The sequence below is a fragment of the Pteronotus mesoamericanus genome, unplaced genomic scaffold (genome assembly GCF_021234165.1).
Source record: "Pteronotus mesoamericanus isolate MK-2021 breed Mesoamerican mustached bat unplaced genomic scaffold, CSHL_Meso_final contig_65, whole genome shotgun sequence".
Taxonomy (NCBI): Eukaryota; Metazoa; Chordata; class Mammalia; order Chiroptera; family Mormoopidae; genus Pteronotus; species Pteronotus mesoamericanus.
Window position 1 is genome coordinate 1,244,510 of NW_026555228.1, and position 23,749 is coordinate 1,268,258.

The following is a 23,749-nucleotide window of genomic DNA, read 5'->3' on the forward strand; positions in this document are numbered from 1 at the left end:
ACGGCGCCTCGACATGCTGGTCCCGTGACGCAGCAGCGCGTGCGGCGGGTGCTTCTTTGCCTTCGGCCCACGAGCGTGAGGACGCAGGTGCCCTGAGCGGCACAGAGCGCGCGCGGACTCACCTCGCGGGGGAGCGGGGCGCACAGCCCGGAGAACGCCGCGGTCGCAGGGGCCGCGCGCCACGGCCCCGCCCTGCACCTGCCGAGACAGCGTTCTCCAGGGAAGCCGCCAGCCGGGGCAACAGGCCCCGAGGCGCAGGCTGCCCGTATAAAATACTGTCAAAAGGCCTCCAGCATTCCGATTCATCTTTGCTTGGGGAGGCACCCGTGAAGGATTTATTAAACCATCACACAAACAGAACGTTCCCATAAAATGGTCAAAGGCGAAATATCTAGAGACTAAACGGACTGGACAACGAATTGAGAATGCACCCGCTTCGTGTCATGTAAGGAAACGACACAGAAAGGTTTAATCACGTGGCTCGCGTGGGAGAACATGGAAAAGCAAGGAACAGCGCCGCGCTCTCCCAAGTCTGTGCGTAACTCCCAGGAAAAGAGGCAGTAGTGGGTGTTTACGTGCTAGAAGGGGTGTATTTGCGGCTTCCAGGGACCATAAAACTGATTTAAGGACCAGTTGCCAATGGTAAAAAAAGACAAATGCATAACAATTAAGGGCAGGCAATTAAAAGCTGGTTTGTTTCTAAGCTGTTGCTTCTTTGTCATGGAGAGGCCCAGTAAAAACCGATTTAAGATCCGAGCCAGTGTGCGGTGAGTGTGAACCCACACACGGAATTCCTCCGAGACACAGGACCACCCCTCAGATGAGCGAGGACGCGGCATCGGAGCCACAAGGTTTAAACATAACAGCTGAGCGATCGGGTCGCTCCCTCCCGAGACGGCTCGGTCAACACGGTTCTTCACGTTTCGCACTCGTTGATCTGCCTACGTTTTTCCACCTGAGTGGCATCCTGAAGCACGTTGCCAAATTCTAAGAAAAAGCCTCTTATTTCTTTGCACCAAGTAAAAATTTAATTACGACAAATAATGAAAAGTATTATGAAAACTAATGAAGTGGACAGAGTTCTGCCATGTAAAAAGTATGTAATTAGCAACCCCCCTCGAAACTGTCAGAAATGTGTTTTTGTGGCGCTCTTTTACGCTTAGGCCTTCTCTTCGAACCAGTTCTCCTTCAGCAAAAACTTGACGGTGTCGTCGAAGCCGCGCTGGTACAGGCATTCCATCTTCCTCGTGCTGGGGGGGCAGAGGGCTTGGCTGAGCCTCACCAGGTTCGCCAGGGACAGCTAGGGCGGGAAGACAAGCTGAGCTGTAGGGCGGGACAGTGCCGGGCGGTGCATGCTTTATCTGTACCCTAGGCTTTCTCGTCATACATGGGATTAGGGATTTTAAAACAAAACCAATGACGGAGGGAAAAACTGAACTGGACTGGGTAACGCCACCCATCGCCGAGATGAGGGCTCTCCGCCTGGGTGCCACGGGTGTCCGCGGCCAGGTCCCTGTGTGTGGACGGGCCCTGAGCACTGTGGGGTGTGGCGAGGCATCCCGGGTCGCCCCCTACGAGGTGCCCGGAGCCCCTCCCCCGTGACACCGCCACACAGGCCTCCCGACACCGGCACACGTGTCCTGCTTGGAACACCGCCCCCTGCTGACAGCTGGGTGAAGGGAACGAACATCTCCATGGCAGTGACTCAGGGGGGTCCCTCAGTTTTTCTCCCACAGTGTTATATACTTAGCTACTGCCACCTCTTCAAGAAATAAATGAGCTAACGTAAAATTTCACTGAAATCCCGCCACGTTTATGGATGTGAACAAAGAGGGAAGCAATAGCAAACCACTTCCCCAACAGGCAGTTATTAAACTGTGAAAGAATTACGCACTCTCAGTCTGTCCGTACAAAGGTCCACGGGCGTGGGACACGTTGGGAAGGATTGTAAGACATGCCACCGCGCGGAAGGCCGTTGTACGTAAAATTATCAGGGGCTTCCCCAACGGTGGCGGCGCGGGGAAGCCTGTAGGAGGGTGAAACCCTTCACGCGTCCGCGCACACGGGGGCTCACCGTGATGTCCTGATTCGCAATGGTGACGTAGAGGTCGGGCCGCCCCGCGTCCCGCGGGGAGATGTCCAGCCGCCCGCTGAAGGGCGAGATGGTCACGGTCCGGCCCGCAGGCAGGATGGGGAGGCTGTCGGTGAGACCGCCGTCCGCCCACTTCTGTGGAGGAGAGACGCCTGTCAGCACCGGGAAGGGCTCTTTGCTTCTTTGACAACCCCTGCCTTGGAGAGGCTCTTAAAATCACCTTTTATCAGGGCCCGTCCAAGCGGGGCTCTGCTTAGGAAGCAAAGTAACCTTCATGCCCGTGTCTGATCCCCATAGAAAGAGAGCCTGGCAGAAGCGGGGTGCCTGGCCCACTGTCGAGAGGCGCTAACCCGACTCTTCTCAGTGAGGCAGAGCGCGGTTTTTACAGGGGACCGTGCAAGCGCTGGAAGCCGTGTGCAACTCGGCTGAGATGCGTCCTTTAATCCTAAGGGGACGGCCAGGTTTGCTTCGGACACTGAGCAAACCATCCGCCACTGCGGTGCATTTCATTCTGACTCGCAGAACTTGCAAAGCAGCCCCAGAAATCCTTCCATTTCCAAAGCGGCTGCTGGGTCCAGGAGGTCTGAGGCCAGAAGGCATGGCAAGTGCTCCCTAAGAAAGAAGTTCTGCTCAGAAGGCAGTCTGTGCTGTCAGGCCGTGCCTGAAGGAGATGGGTCGACAGAGCAGGCCAGGGAAGCTTCTCGAGGCTTCTGCAGCACTGTGCGCTGAGGAAGGACAGCCAAAGAAACCCAAGAGTCCTTCTGCTACCTATTTCGAGGTGAAGGAGTCCCCATCCATCCCTGAGCTGATGCATTTACACAATCAGCTCCAACCGTAAACAAACACACCCACAAAATTCAAGTTCCTCACCGTTCTCTCCCCTACGGGAAAGATCCTTCCATTGACATGCAAAACACACACACACACACACACGCACGCACGCACAACAGGGTCTGGTAATGGTTGAAAATCCCTCCCCCAAGAAACCTTAGCGGAGCCGGAGCCGGTGAGCATTTAAAATGGGACACAGAAAAGCAAAGCCCTGCTCCTCAGCCCCGAAGCCGAGGGAGGAGTCAGCGGCACGTTCGGACACCGCGTCCAGAGCTCACTCAACACAGTTCGTTCCTTTTTCTACAGTCCCTCTCCTTCTCTTTCAAAATGTCTTTCTTACTTGTATTTCTAATGCCGGGGACTCAGGGACCGGTACTACATTGTCCCCAGTGGCCTTGGCCAACCACCACCTCTCTAAAAGGAAACAGTGAAAACGGGTTGAAATAAATCTTTGAGGGAATGGCATTTGGGTGGAGGGCAAAACTTGGGTAGTTAGATGAGAATGAACCAGACCTGGATACTTTGTATATTGTCATTGTTTTAAAAAGAACGTAATACGTATTATGATGCAGTTATATTATATGTGGTATATAGGTACTCATCTCCGTATGGGTTTGTGTGTATTTAGCACACCCATGTTCTCATGCTTGTGCATATAAAGGGCATGGGATTATATGGTTATACATGCATCCACAGTTATACAAATAGCAAGGAAGGAAAAGTTTACGGTAAGTGGGAAGGCCCCAAAATATCTGCGTCTGTGTCTTATTGTACCAGAGCTGCTTTTTTTCCTTTTCTTTCTTTTTTTTTTTTTTTCCTGTGTTGTGTTTTCTGGTTGTTTTGGGCATGGATAGCAACTTCTGGAACAAGTTCCTACCTAGACGGGGGAAAAAGCAGGCACCTTCCAAAATCCTCTCTCATATTCTCCACAGAACATCTCCCCACGCGTGATGCAAACTCTGTAGAGCTTTCAGTGGGAGGAATTACGAATAGGCATCACGTGTCACAGAACTTCAGGCAGAGCTCATGGGACTTCTCCGACTTGGGGGCAGGCGGTTGTCTGGGTTGCCGAGCGGCCGCGTGCCCCGGTTCCCTGCGGGGGGCGCGGGGGGGGGGGCGGGAACCACCGCTCTTTCAGGAAATCTTCCTCCTGATTTTGTTGGTTCTTGTCAGCTTGCTCTGATTGGACCAGTGACGGGGAAAACGCAGCGTTTAGGCGGCCTGACGAAGCGGGCAGCGCTGGCGGCTGCCCTGCGACCCAGCCCGGCCGCCCAGGGCGCGGTGTCTCGCTCCTGAGTTACAGGAGCTGCGCCGCTCCCCCAGGCCACACATTCCCGCAAAAATGTCTGCCGACAGCGACCGTGGCAGCAAACGTGCATCAACCTCCAAACTAAAAGGCGGAATCATCGCCCCGGCCAGGCGGCTTGCAGGGTGGGGCGCGGTCCCGTACACGAAAATGCCGTGGGCTCGACCTCCCGTCAGGGCTCCTGCCTGGATGGGCCCGACTGCCCCGGGCGGAGCCGTGGGGCGCCCCCTCTGCTTTATCTGCACCCTCCCCGTCCTGCCGCACCGCCACCCCCGGCAGAGCGCTCGGGCCACGCTCACCCAGGAAGCACAGAAAAAGCCCGGAAGGACGGCGGGGGCCGGGGGGGCGGAGCACAAAGAAAGCATCCGCGAGTCACAGGGAGATCAGCGCGGAGAGCGCTCCCGAGGCCGGTCAGCCAGGGGCCTGGAAGGGTCAGCTGCGGGGCTGGCAGGCGTGCGTGCCTGCGGCAGGGGCGCTGGGCTGGGCCCCGAGTCAGCGAGCGCATGCGTGGGGGGCAGGCAGGAAACACGTGTCCCGCGTGAACGTATGAATCAATAAATCTATACCGTGGGTATATAAAACAAATGGTATTCATTCAGCAACACGTCTGTGCCTGGTGTTGCACATGTGTTAACCAGATACTGCATGGATACACAGACACACACATATAGGTTCACACATATGTATAAACCCGGTATGTCTTCCACGGACAGTCTTTGATCACGAACGCAGGCCTCCGATACAATAACTAGGTACTGAACTTGATCAAGGGCGCGCCTGTGGTCGCTGTCCCGCACGGCCCTTGCCGGTAGGACGCCCGTGTCTGGCGTGTGCCGCCCACCGGTGGCGTGGGTGTGAGGACTCTGTGTGTGATCTCAGAGGCGGCCATGCTGGAGGCGGCCGGCGCGGGCGACGGCGGGCACACGGCACACCCAGGGCGCTGGCCGCCGCCGCCGGCGGGGGATGGTGCCTGGAACCCGTCTGGCAGCCCGGCCTCCCGCCGAGAGCAGAGCCCCACGGGAAGAGAGCGGTGCGCAACGCCCTCCTTGAAACCCGTTGGTAAGTGTGGGAGGGAGCAGGGGGCTTGCTGCGCAGCTGGGCCCCGGGGTGGGTGGGGGAAGGCCTGGGCGTTGCTGGGGGCGGGCGGGGCGTGAGGGGGCAGGTGTGCCTGCCCGGACGCTTTTCCTGCCCCGAAAGCTCGGTCCTGCGCCTTGCTGTTTATAGAAGGGACTCCGCCCGGGACGCAATTTTTAAAGCAGATGTAAAAAGGGGCAGCGCGGGCGTCCTCAACTGGGAGACGCTGGCAGTGAGAGGCCTCAGCTGCTGCACTCGATTCTTACTTTCCGTTACCGGAAACAACAGTTTCCAGAAAACCCCTCTGCATGGATGGGGGGCTGCCCCCCGGGGTCATGATGCAACTGGATTCTCCAAGGAAGAGTGTCCACGCGGGAACCACCGACAGGTCGCCCGGGGCGGGGAGGTTACCTGTCCTCTGTACTCCACTGGGCTCCGCCCCGCGTACACGGGAATGAAACTGCTCGCTAGCAGAACCTGCAACGAGAGACGGAAGCGGCTCGTGAGCAGAGGCCTTCGCGGTCACATGGCGGAGCTGACGTGTCATGCACCGCCCAATGCTGGAGGTTTAATGAAACAAGAAAATGGCTGTAAGAATTAGGCAACTTACACATATTTCAAACACGCAATGGCACGCGCTGACATAGAAGATTACGGCGAATATCTGAGAAGACCCTGAAGAGACAGGGACAATTCAGTGTTTTTGACTCCATTGCCTTCCCCTGAGTAAAATCCGCATTTGCAGGTCAAGATGCAAGTCCAGTGATGTGTCAATTCTTGAGCGTATATAAGGGTGTAAATAAGGTCTTCGTGATGTCCTCTCATGCGCTGCCAAGATGCTTTCAGGGTTGCAGCCCTGTTTTCTGGAAGAACCTCCCCTCCTCCGGTCCCAGGAGCCCGCGGCTCAGGCGCGTGCTGATGAGTGCCACCAGGAAGCCCGCGCGGGGGCAGCCACGTTTTCTGTGGTGGCGGCGTGGTCTGAGACCTGGTGAGGCGCGGCAGGCAGGCCCACGACTTCTTTATCCTGCACTGACAAAGTCGGCAAAGAGCGCCGTTTGAACGCGACCGTTTCTTCCAGCAGAACCTGGGCTCCGGGAGCTCTCCCCGCAGGGACACGCCTGATTTTGCAGCGTGGCTCCCGGGCTGCTGCTGTTCTGCCTGGAAAACTGAACATCGAAGCCACGCTCTTTCAACAGATAAGCAAAGACTGTGCGGCCGTTTGCTGTCGGAGTTCATGAGGGCTGTTTCTTGGTTTTTCTCAGCATATTGGGAAAGGCATTACGGCCCCAAACAGACTGCGAAACCACTTGTTCAAAATGACCGAGAACTCGGAAGGTATTTCCCCCCAAAGACATGGCGGTACAGGTATGGCTTCTGCACTCAGCTCTCAAAGGCTGTGTACCCCCAGGTGGGACTGAAGGTCGGAGCCGGTCCCCAGCGTGATGCTCGGTGTACAGGAAAAGCCACGCGGACACAGCAGGAGCCACTCCCCTCCACACCGCGTGCTGGAGCGCAGAGGCCTCGGCTGCCCGGCACGGGGTCCCTCCCGCCTGCCTCGTGGCTCCTGGCTGCCCAAGCCCACGGACAGGAAAGGGTGGCGTCCCCTCACCCCGCCGCTCAGTCCTCCACAGGGCGGGCGCCAGCACCGGTCACGGGCGCCCTTCTCCGGCGGGGCGGGGGGTGGGGGGTGAAGACCGCTGGCGCCCCCCGCCCCAGGCTCAACGTGAGAGGAACAACGGCAATTCCCCACGTTGCTGCTGGCGTGTTGCGTGCAAGAAGAGAGGCCTGGGGAGACAGGACGGCACGCGTGACCGTGGCCTGGCCGCGTCTGGGCGTCCGAGGGGGTAGAGTGGCCGACTGGGCGAACGGAGCGGCAGCCCGCGGGCTTGCGGCAGGGACGCGGGAGGGGAACGCTGCCTGTCCCGCGATCCCGCTGCGCCGGGCAGGGGCGCGGGGCCCGGGCACGTCCATCCTCGGCCCGGCCCGTGAGGCGCGGACGGGCCGGCCTCCCACGGGCGAGGCGCGGGCCGCGGGGCGCCGAAGCGACGCGGGGCGGCCTGCTCGCAGGAGGGCGGTCAGCTCCCACAAAGAGCGGGCCGTGCAGACAGACGAGCCCTGTGGCTTCCATCGCAAAGCCCCGCTTTGGAGGCGAGGCCTGAGAGACAGACAGGCGCGCCAGGGCGTGAACCACGCCCGCAGCACAGAGGCTGGGCAGGAGCCCCTGGCGCGTCAGGTGATCTGTGGAGGGCCACTCGGCAGGTCCACGGGGGAAGGCAGGCGAGAGACCGCGCACCTTCAGCTCCGGCCCTTCCCAGCCCGTGGGGCGCAGGGACGTCAGGAGCTGGCCTGTTGCAAACACAGGCTGTTCACCGGTCGCTGCCTCCCCCCTGACTAAATGTGGGCCTCTCGCCCGTTAGCGACACCTTAAAAAAGGACCAGCCCAGGCACGTTTGCTGAGCACAGCCTGGCCCCCAACGGAGTTGTTCGGCAAACGCACCTCGTGCCACGGCAGTGCCGGGGACAACGTGGGGCAGCGCACGCCCCGTGGACTTGCAGCACTTAGAGACTGCGAAGAACCGGACACTCTCCAAATACGATGACTTACTTCAGGACGATGCACACTCATATGTGCCCCCCTTAAAAAAAAAAATAAACAGATCCCTCCCCGTAGAACCAGAATTATGCCGTTTATGTTCCCTGTGTCGCAGTGTCACGAGAGGTTCACACGTTCACGCCGGGGCTCTTTGGGAGTGTTTGGATGAAAACGCCACGCAAGTACGTTCGTGCAGACGGTGGCGGCAGACGTCCTCATCAACGACGGGAAGAATGCAGGGAACGGGACACAGCTGTTGCCTCCGAATCAATGTGCTTGTTCTGTCGCTGCTCAGCTCCCCTCGCCGTGGACTGCCGGTTTGTATATCAGAGTAAGTGCAGGGGGGGAATCAGCTTTCCATACTTAAGAGCTGAACGGCTTCTCGTATTCACAGTGCGCTTCCTGCCGTCGTAGTGCAAGCCCACAGGATTTTCTGCGGAAGGAGACAGAGACAGACTCTGTGGCCCTCAACAAAATATTATCCCTCAGCCTGTGCTGCTACCTGGCCTACCTCACTGTCTTCCCAGGGGACTTGTTCTTCCCCAGAAACCTCAGCGCGTCTGGAGCAGCAGTTCTCAACGGGGGTGTCTGAGCCCCCGCCCCCACCCCCCGGGACACATAGCCAGGTCAAAGCTGAGAACGCGGATGCAGAGAGCAGGGACCTACCTGGCAGGCCTCCCCCCCAGGCCCAGCACTTGACGCATCACCCGAACGTTACGCCGTTGACGGGGTTTTGTGTCGTTCTGAGTAAATATACGATGATAAAAATCCCAGTCCGTGACTTCCTGGAGAGACTGCGTGAAACACATGGCCAAGTGCACCTACGACGCACACCCTGGCTGGCTGTCTCCATCGCGCGTTCTGGCGCACGGGGCTGCTGGGAAGAGCATGGGGCCGGGCTTCCACAGAGAGCACATTCTCTCCCAGTGTGTTTGATGCCTCATGTTTACTGCGGCGTTTCATGAGAATCTGGCTGTTTATTCAGAACCTGCTGGTGTGGTTCAAATTCAAAGACAGATTCAAATTTATCCTCCCCAGTCTTCCCAGGATCACGGCTCGTCTGAAATTCTGTCCTCACCTCCTCTCCCGGCAGCGAAACGAGAGCTCTCGCTGCAAGGGCGCTCCGCTGCGCACACGGAACCGGAGGACCTTCGGCACCAGGTGCTTCCTCCCTCTTTTCGGCATGAAAGCCTCCTGGGCATGCATGTCCAAGAGCACGCGTGTCTGCCAAAACACCACGTCAGCCCACACGGGGCATCAATTTTAAGCACAGACAATGCAGAGGAGTTGATTTGTGGCACACACACGCTTGAGCATTCGGAGCACGAGGCGTAAAGGGGGCTGAGGTGAAGGAGTGGCGAATGGCCCATCGAAAGCACTGGCCTCTCTCTGCATGTGGCTTGGTGGCGGAGGCCCTCAGGCCTGGAACCGTGGCCCGCCGTTGCTCTCCGGTCTGGGGTTCCGGGGCACAGGGGGGCACCAGCCCGCTGGCTGTGCTGGGCCTCGCTCTGGGCGGGCTCCGCCGTGGCCCTGTGCTGGGAGGGGCTTCCCCTTGACCTCTGAAGCTCCGGCCATCCTTCCGTCGTCTGGGACAGGAGGCCCGGCTGTGCAGGCGCTGGCCTCCTCTCCTCACGGATGGTTACACGGCCACAGGGCCCCACTCTTCCTGTTCTCTTCTGCTCTCTTGTCCTTCCCCATAAGGACGGGCGCAGAGTGTTCCAGATCTCTACATCCTGCTTCGCTTTTGACGAGCCACTCCATCTTGAAGCCGTTTCGCTCCCTTGCATTTTGCCACAAGCCGTCAAGAGAAACCAGGCCACTGTTTCCACGCTTGGCTTACAAACGGCCTCCCCAAACGTCTAATTTCACGTCTCACCCACGCAGCTTTCCCCAAAAGGCTGGGACGGGAGCGCGACTCAACAGCGTTTTCTGCCGACGGGTCACAAAGACGGCGTGTTCTCCGCGTCCGAAACATTTCCTCGGCTGCATCGGAGACCCCATCGGAATGGCCCTGAGCATCCGTAGTCCCTCGCCTGTGCCGTCCAGGACCCCTCGGCGTTGTCTCAGCGGGGCGAGGCGCGCTCCCCCCTCCCCTGTGCCCTCCTCCCCGGAACCGTCTACGGCAACGTGGGGTGGTCCGAGCAGGCCCCTCCCACGTCCCCAGGCCTCCGCCTATGACCCATGTCCACGGCCACTTCCACACGGGCAGGCGTTCCAGCCAGCAGCACCTGCCTCTCAGCACCTGTTTCCTGTCTGAGGCCTTCCGGGCTGCCAGAGGGAAACACCAAAGGCTGGGTGGCTTATCAACAGCAGACGCTCAGGCCTCACCGTTCTGGAGGCCGGAAGTCTCAGGTCAAGGGGCCGGCGGGTGTAGGAGCTGCTGAGAACCAGATTCTCTGTGTGTCCTCACGCAGTGGAGCAGTGAGAGCTGTTTGGGGTGTCCTTCATGAGCGCACTGACCCCCCTCAGGAGGCCCCACCCTCATGACCTCACCCCCCCCCCAGGGCCCCACCTCCTAACCCATCACACGGCAGCTGGGATTCAATGTGCCCATTTTGGAGGGACCGGCCAGTCGATAGCACAAAGTTAAGTCACTGTGGACGTAAGATGCAGAAGACTGTGGAAACCGAACCGCGAAAGAAAGGAATCTTTGGACCATGTAATTGGTCAACTAGGTTCTCCAAAAATGATCAACTATCGTAGCTCCCCCATGAACGAATATTTTTGGCATGCCACCAGACGGGAAGTTAGTTACTACAATTTTGGTACGAAGCGTCACACAAACTTTAGAAAAGGCAGGCCAGTGGTGAAGAGGCATAAAATCAAATGCACAGCCATGGCCACAGTGGGGCGCACTCCGCACGCCGAGACGCCACAGGTGCGGCTTAGCCTGGTGGTCAGGGGCGCAGAGGAGAACGAGGCGCAGAAGAATAACGTGTGTAAGAGGGCGCGCGTGCCCCCAGCTGGCAGAAGAGGCAGCGGGGCTGGCAGGCTCGCAGCGCGGCGACGCGGCAGGCGCGCAGTGCTTCTCATCGGTTCACTATTCACTAACTGCTGCCTGTGTTCCCCATGCCTGTACGGCTTTGTTGTTTAGCCCACTCCGGCCGCGCTGTGCTCAACGTACTGCCCACAGTCACCCTGACGAGCGTATGAGGTCCACTTCACAGCTGCGGAAAGGGAGGCCCCAGCGTAGTCAGCCGTAGAGGTCACTGTCGGGCAGTGATGGGCCTTGGCGTGAGCCCTGGGGGATGGACGCGGAGCAACCATGCAAGACGGCATCGGGCAGGGGCCGGCAGAACACACACACGCACGTGCATGCGTGTGCACGGGGAGGCATGGGATCCCAGCTGGGTTTTCACGCACGGAGACACCCTGCCTAGAAGGAAAGGCGGCGTGCAGCGCGTGGGTCACGAGGAGCCTCGCAGCTCAAAGAGCCCAGCCAGGCAGTAAGGGCATAAGTGAGCTCGCGGTGCGAACACACGTCAAGGGCAGCGTGGGCATCCTCGTCGCCGGGGTTTCCTGCTTGCCCGCAGTCCTGTGCTGGCTGCCGATGGATGGAGGCCAGCCTTCTCGGCCGCGGCTCTCATCTTTCCCAGTCTCTTCCTCTCTCCCCGCCTCTGCATCCCTCAGTCTCCGTACATGGCTCTCTCGTCGGCAGACTTTCCGGAGAGAGAAGCCATGCCACGCCGCTGTGCGGAGCCAGGGGTGCAGAGCGAGACCAAGCTACTCCTCGCGAGCTGCTTCTCCTCTTGGGTTTAGGCACTGAGACCCTCCGGGCTCCACCGGAGGGTGGGAAGGGCTGGCGGTGGCTTTCTTCTCTCCCTGCAGCGACCTAGACGGTCAGAGCCGCCGTCCTCAGGCTGCGCCGCCGCCGACAAACTCCCCACTGGCCTCGCGTCCGACGGAGCACGTCAGCTGCACAGTGTCGCTACTCAGAAAGGGGGTGATTTCCTGTCCCCTCATGCTTCTCCTTTCCCCGCGCCTCGTCTTCCCCCAGTGTTAGGATCTTCTAAGCTAAACGCTTCAGAGTATTCTAGCATATATTGCAGACGTTCTGAGAGCCACCATCTGCCGTCAAGGAACTACGCATCCTTCCTTCTTTCCGTTCTGAATGAGGTTAGAGCGCTCTACCAGACATTGAAAATGCTCTTGTATAACCCAGCATAACTGCTAATTATTCAATTATTCTCCTTACAAGGTATTACACATTTGCGTCTACTATTTCTCTTCTGTTCAATGAACTCGACTAATTACACCAATTCTCTGAATAGTTATTATCCAAAACAAAGGAAACCAGAGAAAGTCATGTTTACTTACTGCCATCGTTGGCTAGTGCCGCTCTGATTACCACTAGCTCAGAGCGGGAAACAGCCGCATCTCCGATGCCGGCGCCTGCAGGCTGCAGGCCGACAGGGGTCTCCCCGGGGCCCGGGCACGGCCGCAGGGCCACCTCCCCGCCTGGGCGCTCCTGGGCGCCCCTTGCTCAGGCGCCGGCAGAAGCCCTCCTGCGGCTGCGGGACGGAGGCCCTGGGTCGCGCGGGCTGGCGGAGAGTGGCCACAGCTCCTAGAAACCCGTGGGCTGTCCTCCCACGGGCACTCCCACATCTCAGACCCAGCGAGGGGACAGGCAATCCACAAAGCATGTCCACTCTTAAGGGGTCCACCCAGGTTACCCAGGATCACGTCTTACGTCAAGACATAACGTCACCTACAAAATGCCTCGGGCCACGTCCAGGGACATACTGCCAGGTGCTGGGACGAGGGTGGGCCGAGCTTTGGGGGCTGTTATTCGCAAACACGGTCCCACGGACGAGGCGCTGAGAAGAGAGTATTCTACGCAGCGTGCAGTGTTACCACGCACAATGGCAGAGGCTTGGAGGGGCGGCCCAGCCGGTCACTAACCAGCTAGCTCGTTGTGTGCAGGTCACTATGCATGCAGGATCCGGGTTCCGGGCTCTTTTCCCCTGTTTTGAATGATGCTGTTGGACAGCGGCCACCTCGGCTTGTTTATTCGTGTGTGTGTGTGTGTGTGTGTGTGTGTTCACTCACTGAGCAGGTCCTGATGGAGTTGTCGCCAGGCCAGGGGCCGGCCCACAGCAGCAGGCGGACAGGGTACGGCAGCTCTGCCTCCGTGCCTTTGGGGAGCACACGTTTCCGGGAGGGGGACAGGCAGGAGAAAGTAAGTAAACACAGCAGGGAAGGACGGCCTGGGCTGAACGGTGACAAGCCCATGAGGACACGTTGTCGGAACAGCAGGCGCACCGGCGCCTGCACAGCGGGTGGCCGAGCCCCGGCCCAATGGGAAGGGACCCCCCTCTGTCCGGGGCCCATGAGCCCCAGGCTTATTGCCACTCCAGCCAGAAGCAGGCTCCGAGCCCCGGGAGCCTTGTGCGTCTGCATCGGCACTGACCGCTTGCAGCCGTTCAGGCAGGACCGACCAGCGCCCCTTTTCGTAAGTCTACGTAATGTTATAATAAGATAACAGAAAAGTCTTAGCTCCGGCTTTGAATGCATTAGCGAGAGCCTGGCGCCGTCCGGATACCAACTACAAATACTCTAATCTCTTATATCACAAAGTGGTTTTCCTTGTCAGTTGGCTGTTTTGTTGGGTATTTCAACTGGGATCATTCAAATCGTAAAATGCAAGGAGTAAGATTCGGCAGTGAGGATCCATGCATTTCCCATCCAACTCAGGTGGGACCTGGACCCCTCAGTGCAGACCTTGTCCTCCATCCAAGGACACCTTGTCCGTGTCACTGGAACCTTGCTATGATTCCCACAGAAGGAAGAACAAGGAGACACTGCCCGTCCTTCCTAACAAAAGCGCACCCTTTCCAGCTGGCAAAAACACCATGTCTCACCTGAGCAAGCATGTGGCCATTTGCAAGCCACCGCCCACCAATTTTGCAGAGATAATGAACTGTCGGCCAACCCGCTTTGCACCGTGTTTGGAGAGAAAGAAGGGCCTCACAACCAAAGGGAGACGCCAAAGGGAACACAGGATTGAGAAGCTGAGACAGGGCTTCCACGCCCCACGCCCCACGCCCCCCAGCCATCGGGAGAAGCCCGGCTGTGTCCCCCACGCCTGTCCGCCCACTTCTCTCCTGTTAGAAAGCCATGCCAGGGCCCTGCACGCGCCTGTCCCTCCCAGTTCACAGAAGGGACCGGGAAAGGACTGAGGAACACAGTCCACACAGAGTCTCCCAAAACCTGCCTTGAGTAGCTACAGTAATTGAGGAGACTAATTCATTGCCACTAAACTGCCCAGGCGACCGGCCTGCTGGGATAAAGGCGAGGGCGCTGAGCACAGGGAGAGAAACGCAGAGCTGGTTCGGGGCCGCTGGAGCGGTGCGGCCCGAGCTGGTGGATCCGCTCGCCACACGCGTCCTCCACGGAGCACGCCCCCTCTCAGGCGCGACAGAAAACGCTGCGTCTGAAGACCGGGGCGATGCGCAGGGCCCGTGCGCAGTACTTACGTCGGCAGCCCCGCCCCGCCCCCTCCCAGGCCACGCGGTACCTGAATGAGGTCCTCCCTGCAGGAGAAGCTCGAGACCAGGCAATTTTCTCTGGTCCTGGTGTTGGTGATGGACACGTGCAGTCGGTGCTGGGCCAGCTTGTGGGCGTCGGGAGGGAGAATCGACTCCATTCTGCTTCTGGAGGGGAAAGCGTGGCCCGCGTCACTCGCCGGCCGTTACTGAACGCCCAGCGAGCGCTGGCTGCGCCGAGCTGCCCGCAGTTTGCAAAGAGCCGCCTCTGCGCCGCGTGCGCACGCTCTGGCGGGGCAAGGCCTCTGGACGACGCGCGGACATACGGACCTCAACCGCGCCATGAAATCGTAGCCAGGCGTGAGGGCCCCAAAAGACTGTCCTCGGATTTCTTCGGCAAACTGGTAGGTAAATTCGCTGCATTCCTGAAAAAATTAAAAAAAATTAATAGGTGACTCCGCTTTGTCGAAACATTTGTTCGGACTCCAGAGCGCTGTCCTGGTCCCACCCTGCACCCGGAGCCTACAAACCACACCCCGACACCCATGCACAAACCAAGGTCCCACCTGGCCGACCCCTCCCTGCCATGCTGGCTTCCCCGGCAAGCTCTGTGTGCTCTCACGTCCAACCTTAATTTTTTTTTTTTTCTTTTTCTTTTTAAATCCCTTCCAAGGGCACTGCCCACAGCAGGGGAACCCCTCAAGGCTGTGTTCGAACTCTAACGGAGCCCATTCTTCAGCAGACTTCTCCGACCCCGGAAACCTCCTCTGCCGCCCCAATGCATGGCCGGGGGATTATGAACAACACCACCCCTATCAGAGAAAGGAGTCCCGGGACTGTCCACGGCCAGCACCAAGCGCGAGGCGTTGGGGGTCAGTCTTGGGCACTGGCATCGCGTGGACGTGCCCTGGGGGGGTCTGATGACCACAGTGGACGGGGACCCACGGACTCGGCCTGTGCCAGCGCATCCTCCCATGATTGCGCACCTGACAGGTAAGCAAACAGGCTGGCAGAGATTCGGTATCTTTCCTAATTCCTCATCGAAACGGAGGGTCACGGGCAGGATCGGCAGCCAGGGCCGTCCTTCATTCATTAGTTAATCATTCAGCACCCCGCTGGGCACCGGACGCTGGGCATGGCACGGGGACCGGGCGGGAAGGACAGCCGAGGAGCCCCGCCCTCGGGAGACTGGGGATCGCCCCAGTGAGGAGGCCTCACAGTGATGCGTCGGGGAGTGAGACAGAATGCGGCCCCCCGCCGGCCACGATGCCCACGTCCTCGACCTCCAGAACCTGTGAAGGCGTGGCCATCCGTGGCCAAGGGGACTCTGCGCACGTGAGGAGTGAAGGATCCCGAGATGGAGAGACCCGGAGGGCCCAGTGTCGTCCCGAGGGCCCCCGGAGGGCAAGACGGAGGCAAGTGCCACGTCATGGCTTCAGAGCTGGAGAGAGCGGCCGAGAGCCAGGAAAAGGAGGAGCCTTTCAAGAGGCGCTGGAAGAGGCAGGGATGGGGGGGGGGGGTCCGTCCCCGAGGGCGGCCAGAGGCAGCATGGCCCTGCTGACCCTCTCATCGTAGCGCAGCGACACCTTTCCGGACTCCAGGGCTGTAACAGGACGAATATGCGCTGCACGAGTCACGAGCACATATCCCGTGGGCGCCCACCTCCGACGTCACGGGTCCCCCAAGGCTCCCTTCCAACCTGACACCCAGGCTGCGGCCCAAAACAGGGACAGGGGCTGCATGGGCGATGGAGGTGTTCAGACGACAGGCGAAGACGATCATGACAACGCCCCCCAGAAGGCCACGTGCCGGGAGGCATCCCTGTCAGGGAGCCCAGAGGGGGCTGAGCCACAGGGGGCCTCGGGGGACACGCGCAGAAAGCTGGGCCCCATCCTGAGTGCACAGGGAGCCAGGTGTGGGGGCAGGCAGGGCAGGAGATCGTCAGGCTCGAGTGTGGGTAACATCGCACCCGCGCGGCAAGGTGGCTGGGCTGGAGGCAGCGGCGGAGGACGTGGGCCCACCTGCCAGGCAGCTGCTGCAGGCTTCTCGGGGAGAAGGGGGGCAGCCCCCCCGCCCGACGGGTGCTCCTTCCACGGAGCTAGGCGGCACTCGGCTGTTTTCTGGCATTGATTTTCGTTACACACACACCCCCCCCTGACCAGGCTGGAAACCTAGGGAGGAACGGGTTCGCTCACCCTTGCGTTCCCACTCTCTACCACCATGCGTGGCAAACTACCACCATGGAAGGCTTGTGCGCTGAGCTCCTTGCATACCGGCATCTGGATTTGCCTACTCCCCAAAATACAGCGGCGTCAGGTGCTCCTCGGAGTTATGCACGCATTTGCTCGGCACTGGATTAATTACATTCCCATTTGTCACGGCACCACGGCCGGGGGGCGGGGGGCGGCGGGGACTCGCACCGTCAGCAAGAAGAGCACTAACAGAGGTTGGAGAGGGGAGAAAACCGTTGGCTCAAAAAACTCACCGCCATCCCCAAGGGGTATGTTTCAAATGCTGAAAAGAAAGAAAATAGCCTCAAGCCAAATGGCTGAACATTTACTTTGAAGGAGAAATGAGGAGGCCCTGGGCAATTTGAGGTCATTTTCCACCGTCAGGGGTGAGCAACAGCGAAGGCTCACTCTTACGTCACAATGAAGCTCTGCCACCAGGTCTCCAAGGTACCGAAAAGCAACTAAGAGCACGGAATGGGATTTGAACATACAGTGATTCAAGTCTCAGAGGCAGGGAAACCACGAAAAGTGTGACCATCACAGGAGGTCAAGCAAGTGGCTGTATTTTTTCCCTATTTCTAGATTATGTGAATCCTCCATCGCACGGATTACATTTCTAAGCCGAGTGAAGATGTGAAACAATTCCAAAGCTCAGGGTTTTTGCCACCTATGAAAGCCCGCACCACGCGGGAGCGGAAGGCCTGCAGCCGCCGCTGCTTCAGCAAGAAACCAAAGTCGCGAGGGAAGGACCGTCCACAGCTGGCAACTCAGAGCCGACGAGTCTATTCTGCTCCGTTGGAAGGAGTTTGTGCACCTGACTGACATTCTCCCCGACGCCCGGTTCTCACCTGTGCCATCGTGGAAGTTCTTACTTTTTCCCTTCCCACTCAAGCAATCACAGAAAGACTCGCCAAAAAGATAAGTGGATTTCGGAATACTTGGCCTCAAAGCCAGTTGCTCTTTTATAAGCCGCTCAGCACGGACTGGAAAACAATTTTAATGTGTTGACATGTAGTTTTGAAAATTTAAATGTGACTGAAATTCATCCTTGGGCATGCATGTGTTCATCATTTTTGGACTGTGGTTCAGAGCCGCCGCAGTAAGGAAGGAGTTAACAACTGTAACGCGCTCCACCTACGAAAGCCAGGCCAGGCAGGCTCTCGGAGTCAGCGAATGCATAATCAATGCCTAGAAGCAGAACACAGATTTTTAAAACATAGATTGCATTCAATGAAATATTTAATGAAGGCTCATTTTTATTACTTCTGGATAAACTGCTTGGAATTCAAGGCTTCTTCGTACTGCGAGAATGAAAAACAAATTAAATTCTAATATCATTCCACTTAATAGAAATTACAGGCCCACACTGAATGTATAATGTGAATCGGAGCGAGCAGACTTAGCCGCCGCACATTGGACGCCTTGAAAAGGAGGCCCTCTGCTCTCTCTTGATCAAAGAAGGAAATATCCTCTGCTTGAAAGAGACAGAGCTGGAATCTTAAGACTAAATAAATATTCCAGAGTAAAATCAAGCATTATATTTTGTGTCTCACTGTCCCCCAAAATGATCTTCTTTTCCCCATCCAAAGCACAGATCCCTAACGATTCTATTTTAAAAGTTTTAACCTTTTGTTTCCCAGGCAAAGGATTAGTTCTCCGCAGTTAACTCCAGGTTAACGTTCATTTAGGTGTTCAGGCGTAATTTCTGGCGGAGGAACCCGGCCTCGTTACTCTACTTAATTACCTCTATTTTTTCTGGCGCTGTTAGCAGGACGGATGCAGCCAAGGACCCGGCCGAGGCCCCCGCGAAGGCCTTGACGTTCTGCAGCAGTTTCTGTCCGTGTTTGCAAAAGGCCGATGCTGCCCCCAAGTGGTAGATGCCCAGAAACCCACACGCTGCAAAGGACAAGTTGATGGGCTTCATTCTAGCTGCGAAAGGGCCGCACAAAAAAACAAAAATGCTCAAAGGTGCTATACTGTATGCTAATCGTGATCCCAAGCCTTTGTTTTAATACATAATTCTTTGTCCTAGTCCCAGCACTTTCAGGTAAAGTCTAAATACTCAAATCTTTCGAGGAAACTTCCCCCTACCTCATCTTGACCCAAAGTTACAAAAAAAAAAAAAGTTACAGCAGTCCATGTTTGTTATGTAATCTGTTGGATAAATATGGAATGCATCCATTAGAGTATGCAATCTACTACTTAATTACTTGGCAAGAAAGATGGATAAATTCCAACTGGCAATGCATATGGTCTTTTTTTCTTGACCTCTTCAAACTTTTGGCGGCAGCGCTAGATTGTGGAAAGGTAAAATCATTAGGCTGTCGCAAATCCCAAATGACCCACACATTTGGTTTACCCAAGTGTATGAGTCAATTTCAAATATAGGTCCCTGCTCCTTTCCCTCCCATTTCCATTTGGAGCATCTGTTTTTCTTAAAAAGACAAACGCCCGCAATTATTCAATAATGTGCCGTATTTCATAGCCAAATTTCTTAGGACAATCTGAGGTCCTGCCCGGTGAGGGCACTGGAGGCTCAAAGGTTATCCGCACCACCGGACACCTGCACGAAATCTAACAATAAAACTGTTCGCTCAAGCCAGAGAGGGCAGGAATTCCCCCCTCGCATGAAATCGTGCCCCCCCGCATGAAATCGTGGCCCCCCCGCAATGCCGGCCCGCAGCAGGGCTTCCTCGGGGGCCTCAGAACCGAGTTCCAGGACCATCGTAACAGGCAGCTAGCCCAGGCCTCGAATTCGGGAACCTAAAACGTCTGCTCTGTAGGGGAGGAAGCTCAGCCTTTGCAGCCGAGCCCCGGTTTTGGTTTAATTTCTGCAGGTTGAGCAGGTAGGGAGAGGGGGGTCCTCCGCGTCCAGGTGCCCCGGCCGGACCGCGCAGGCCCAGTGCGCACCCGCGGCCAGGGGTGCGGGACGGGATGGAGGTCGCCGCCATTACAAGCCTGCGGGGGGCCAGAACCGACACGCGAGTCGCCGGAGCAACTTCGGGGGGTCGAAGCCCCTCGCCCGCCCCTACCAGCATCCTGCTCGGTCCTACCAATGCAGGCCTGAGGCACTTCCGCGTTGAACGCCCCCACCCAAAACTGCTCCTTAACCGGAAGGCGGGGCCGGCCGTCACTCAATGAGACCCCGCCTACCAGGGCCGGACCACGCTCCCCGCGCGCCCGACCGGGGAGGGCTTGGCGCCCGCCTCCCGCGCGGGCTTGTGATGTCACCGCGCCGACGCGAGCGGCCACTAGGCCCCGCCTGCTCTATTTAAGTAGCTGGACTCATCATGGCGGCGCGCATCGGGCCGCGTGACCGGGGGTTCCTGCAGTGCAAACAAGGGTCGAGCCTCTCGTTTGGAGTTCTTCGGACACCGGGGGATGCGTTTTAGTCCCTGTGGCCATTTAGCGCCACCTGCGGGCCGGCCCTCAGGTGCGAGTCCTACGACCCTGAACGACCCTCGGTTCCGGTGCACCGGAAGTACTTGGCCCCGTCGCCTCTGCTTCCCGGAAGTGGTTCCTCATTTTCCCCGCCCCCAGGGCGGTCCCGCTGTCTCAGAGGGCGGGTTCCCAGAAGTGGGTTGTGTCCACGGGTGCCGAGCCCCGTTTCAGGACCTGCTTATCATTTTTGCCCACGCGTTAACGTGAAGGTCGTGCCACGGCTTTGGGTGGCGTTCACTTCCTCAGTCAGCCTTAGGCGGCGTGACCTTGGGCACGTGGCATGACCTCTCTGCGCCCCCTAGGTGACTCAGCTGCCCAAAGGGGTGGTAAACAGAGTTAGGCTGAGGCTCCTCCGCGTAGCGTGCCGTGGATACGCAGCCGCTGTTCGGTGCGGTGGCACTGCTGGCTCTGGACAGGCTTTGGACGCAGCGCTAAGTGGTGGCCAGGCCGGCTGACGTCCCCACCCCAATTCAGTGGACCCCGACCAATTCTTTGTCTCCACCGACTGTGTCTTCCCTGGGTAGTTCTAATAAGCAAGCCCGCAGGCGTTTCAGGCTTCCTGGTTGAAGGGTCTCCCGGTCCCCTTTTTAAAGGACAGACTTAGCTGTCACCGAAGGTACAGAACAGAATCTGTAAAATGCAAGCCTGTCTCTTGCCTTGAGCAACACGGGAAGGAGGTGCTCCGCAAACGGCCTTTACCTCTTTACCTCGGGCTTTTTCTTTCTCACCTATTGGGGCTGCCAGCCACCGGGCCTCTGGCAAGGGCGGAGGATGGGGTGACGTGGAGATTTTCTTTTTCATTTCCGTAAATAGCCTCTGAGAGGGCTGATCCCGCAGACGTGGCGAACGCTTTAGTAACACTAGAATTTAGCAAAGGGACGTTGACGTGTCCATGAAGGAACCCCAGAAGGTCAAACGCATGGGTAGAGCGTAGTCTTCCCACAGAGGAAGCCTATTAAAAAGGAAGAATCCCAGGCTTCCCATCAGATCCGAAGCAGAATCTGCACTTGAAGAGAACCCCCAGAGTTTGCTATACCTACTAAAGCTTGAACCCTTGGTCTCACTCCTGGGGGGAGTGGTTGAAAGCGACGTGGCATCCGCAGTTTAAGGAGATGCAAGTCTACGCAGCTGGAACGGGGGCGGGGGGTGGCAGAGGGACCGTGTCCTGCATTCGGGCCCTGCCAGAGGGTTGAGTGAGAAGAGGAGGAGGGTGTGTGACTGGGCAGCCTGGACGACAACCACGTCGGTAGGATCCGCTGCTTGAAGGACAGACAGGCTCCCCTGTTCCCACCCCAGATTCTGGCGAATGAGAGCTCCCTGCCCTGCAGCCTCCCGGCAGAACCTGGTCACAAAGCCCCATAGTCTCCTAAACTCTCCCAGTTTCCTCTTCCACTCCGTGTATTTTCATGCAACTGATTAAAAACTTCAGCTCCCTCAGGTAAGGAAGAAGAGCGAATGCATTCACATTCATCTTTGGGATCTCAGCACCAAGACTAATCCTGGGAGTCGAGTACATAATCAATAAATATTTATTTTGGAGGTTGGATTTCAGTAAATTACTCTTGTAATGCAAGGATACAAGAATTTAATTGCCCTGTAAGAACATTTTTCAGTAATTTATTGGCTTGTTTATTTGGTTTAGTAATTTCGTTTTGGAGGGGTTGGTTTATTTCATCATTCATCAAACGTTTATTACTTATCCATTGCATAGCAAACACCGTGTTGGTACAGGCGTACAAAGTGGACAAGGATTCAGGTCCTCTTCCTCCGGGATGTTGTCTAGTGGGCAGGCAGACAGCGGATATGCAAGTACAGAGGCGTGAGCACGTGCTAGTGCAACGCCAGGCTCTGAGCTAGAGAGTAGGAGACCCTGAGTTCCGGACGGGCCTGCGAGAGCGCCTGGCATCGCACCCGGGTGCCCAAGCCTCCCTGCTCCTTCTCCTCTCCCCAGCTCCCTCCCACAAGATTTTATCATGTGTCCCATGACCAGGGCAGAAAGTACAGGATAAGGGAGGCTTGCACACGTCTGCCCCAAGGACAGGACCTTACCACAGCATCCCGGGGTGGGCTGTCTTTTTCCAGTCTACTCCCCGCAGGGCGTAATTCTACTTTCCAGCCTTGGCCTCTTAACACACGTCCGTACTGCCACGGATGTGCCGTCTTTGCCCCGGCAACACCCTCACCCCCCTCCCTGACCCCTCCTTTCGGAACCTTGTGGGCTGATCCTGTGACCTGTAAACGCCACAGGCCTGCGGTTTCCACAGGCCCTCGAGGTATCGGTCCCGTGGGTGTGCCCCCGGGGCCCGGTGGAACCCCTCCCTGGGTTTGGCAGTGCCCAGAATCTGGGGGGGTTTCTTTTGCAGTCATGTGGTGGCACTTCCCCTCTGGACACGCAGAGAAGGCGGCTGCATCCCTTCCTGTCCCAGGGCAGGGCACAGGCTGCTTTCCCCGAGTCCTGCCACGTGCAGCGAGCCACCCTGACAATAAAGGCCTGTGGAGAGAGACACGGGGAGGCAGGCCAGGTCCCCGGTGCGCTCGCCTTCCCTGAGCCTGTGTGTGCCCCTCGGACCATCCCCAACTCTCTCCCCCACGGCACCCGCCCTGTTGCCGCAAGCCCCGTAGACCCAAGTTTTTAAGTCTTGCAAGCAAAACCGTTCTCACTAAGGTAAGTGTTTTTCCCACGGCACGTGTTTTCTATCAGAAATAGGGTCAGAGAACTGACTACTTAAAGGAACACTGGTGAATTCTTTTTAAATGGAGGAATACATATATACACATACATACACATAAAAAAAGACTGACACCATGAAAATATGTATATATCTACATATACATACACATAACAAAAGGCTTGCTAGCATACAAACAGTTAAAAATAAACCTCCTTCAGTGTAATTTGCGATTGCATGCACTTGAGAATACGTACTAATCTATGGGTGTTCCTCACATGGGTAGAAACTAAATACGTTGTCGGTATGAAAGAGAAACAATTTTAAAAATGTCGCATTTATTCATCAGCCTCATTTTCATTCAACGTGTGAAAGGCCCCAAATATAAAATACTGTACCTAAAGCGGAAAAACATAGAGATGGTCACGATTTTCTGTGTGTCATTATTGTGTTGGGTGCTGAATTACCGTGCCTGTCCTTCATATTCTGTACAGTTGGAGGCTAGAACAGATAGCCTTTCAAAATTTTCATACTTCAATAATATCTTTATAGAGAAGGGGATTAGGTTTGATAGTAGGCGGTGGTTCCCAATGCGTGACAGATTCGTAAATGTTTTTAAAAGCCCCGAGAAAAGACAGCCTTCTGCTCTGTAGTCTTTGTTGCAAAACAGCGATGTCCTTGACCTGTGCCCGTGGGCTGACATGGTCCTTGTTACCCTTGAAATGATTTGAAAGCTCCCCTTTCTCCAGTTGTCTGTTACAGCAGCGGGTGTCCCTGGCCGCTGCTGTTCCTAGAAGCCGCCCCAGAGCGGGCTGTTGCAGAAATGACGTCAACTTCCGTTAGGAGCAAAGACATAAAAGGGGCTCATGGCTCTGACCAAAGTCTGAACTCCAAGTAAATCATATATCTAATCATTCGTCCTCATATTTTTCTTAACTCTTTTGATTAACTTTACTTACTGTTTATCATATGACGAGGACTGAACTAGGTTAGGCCCTCGGTTTTTTTCTTTTTTATCTTAAGATGA

At 57.0% G+C, this 23,749-nt stretch overlaps 1 protein-coding gene across 5 annotated transcripts; it reads right to left on the minus strand.

The window, feature by feature from the left end:
* Positions 1-486: 486 nt before the first annotated feature.
* PNPLA4 (patatin like phospholipase domain containing 4) lies at positions 487-19,766 on the minus strand. Of its 5 annotated transcripts, XM_054581034.1 has the most exons (7): positions 19,645-19,742; positions 18,823-18,904; positions 18,357-18,541; positions 14,712-14,806; positions 14,414-14,549; positions 2,075-2,227; positions 487-1,300 (listed from the first exon to the last, which is right to left on the minus strand). In XM_054581034.1, exons 1-7 carry the CDS (start codon positions 19,648-19,650, stop codon positions 1,160-1,162), a joined length of 798 nt encoding a protein of 265 aa, XP_054437009.1. In that variant the 5' UTR covers positions 19,651-19,742; the 3' UTR covers positions 487-1,159. The 5 variants fall into 5 exon arrangements, with proteins under 5 accessions (XP_054437009.1, XP_054437007.1, XP_054437006.1 ...); XM_054581032.1 differs by lacking the exon at positions 18,823-18,904 and having other exon boundaries at positions 19,645-19,766; XM_054581031.1 differs by lacking the exon at positions 18,823-18,904 and having other exon boundaries at positions 19,666-19,765.
* Positions 19,767-23,749: the final 3,983 nt, after the last annotated feature.

Coding starts and splice junctions, on each gene's coding strand:
- PNPLA4 (XM_054581034.1), bottom strand. Junction 18,542..18,822: donor TTATCCATCTTTCTTGCCAA/GTAATTAAGTAG, acceptor GCCCTTTCGCAG/CTAGAATGAAGCCCATCAAC. Junction 14,550..14,711: donor GATTTCATGGCGCGGTTGAG/GTCCGTATGTCC, acceptor TTTCCCCTCCAG/AAGCAGAATGGAGTCGATTC.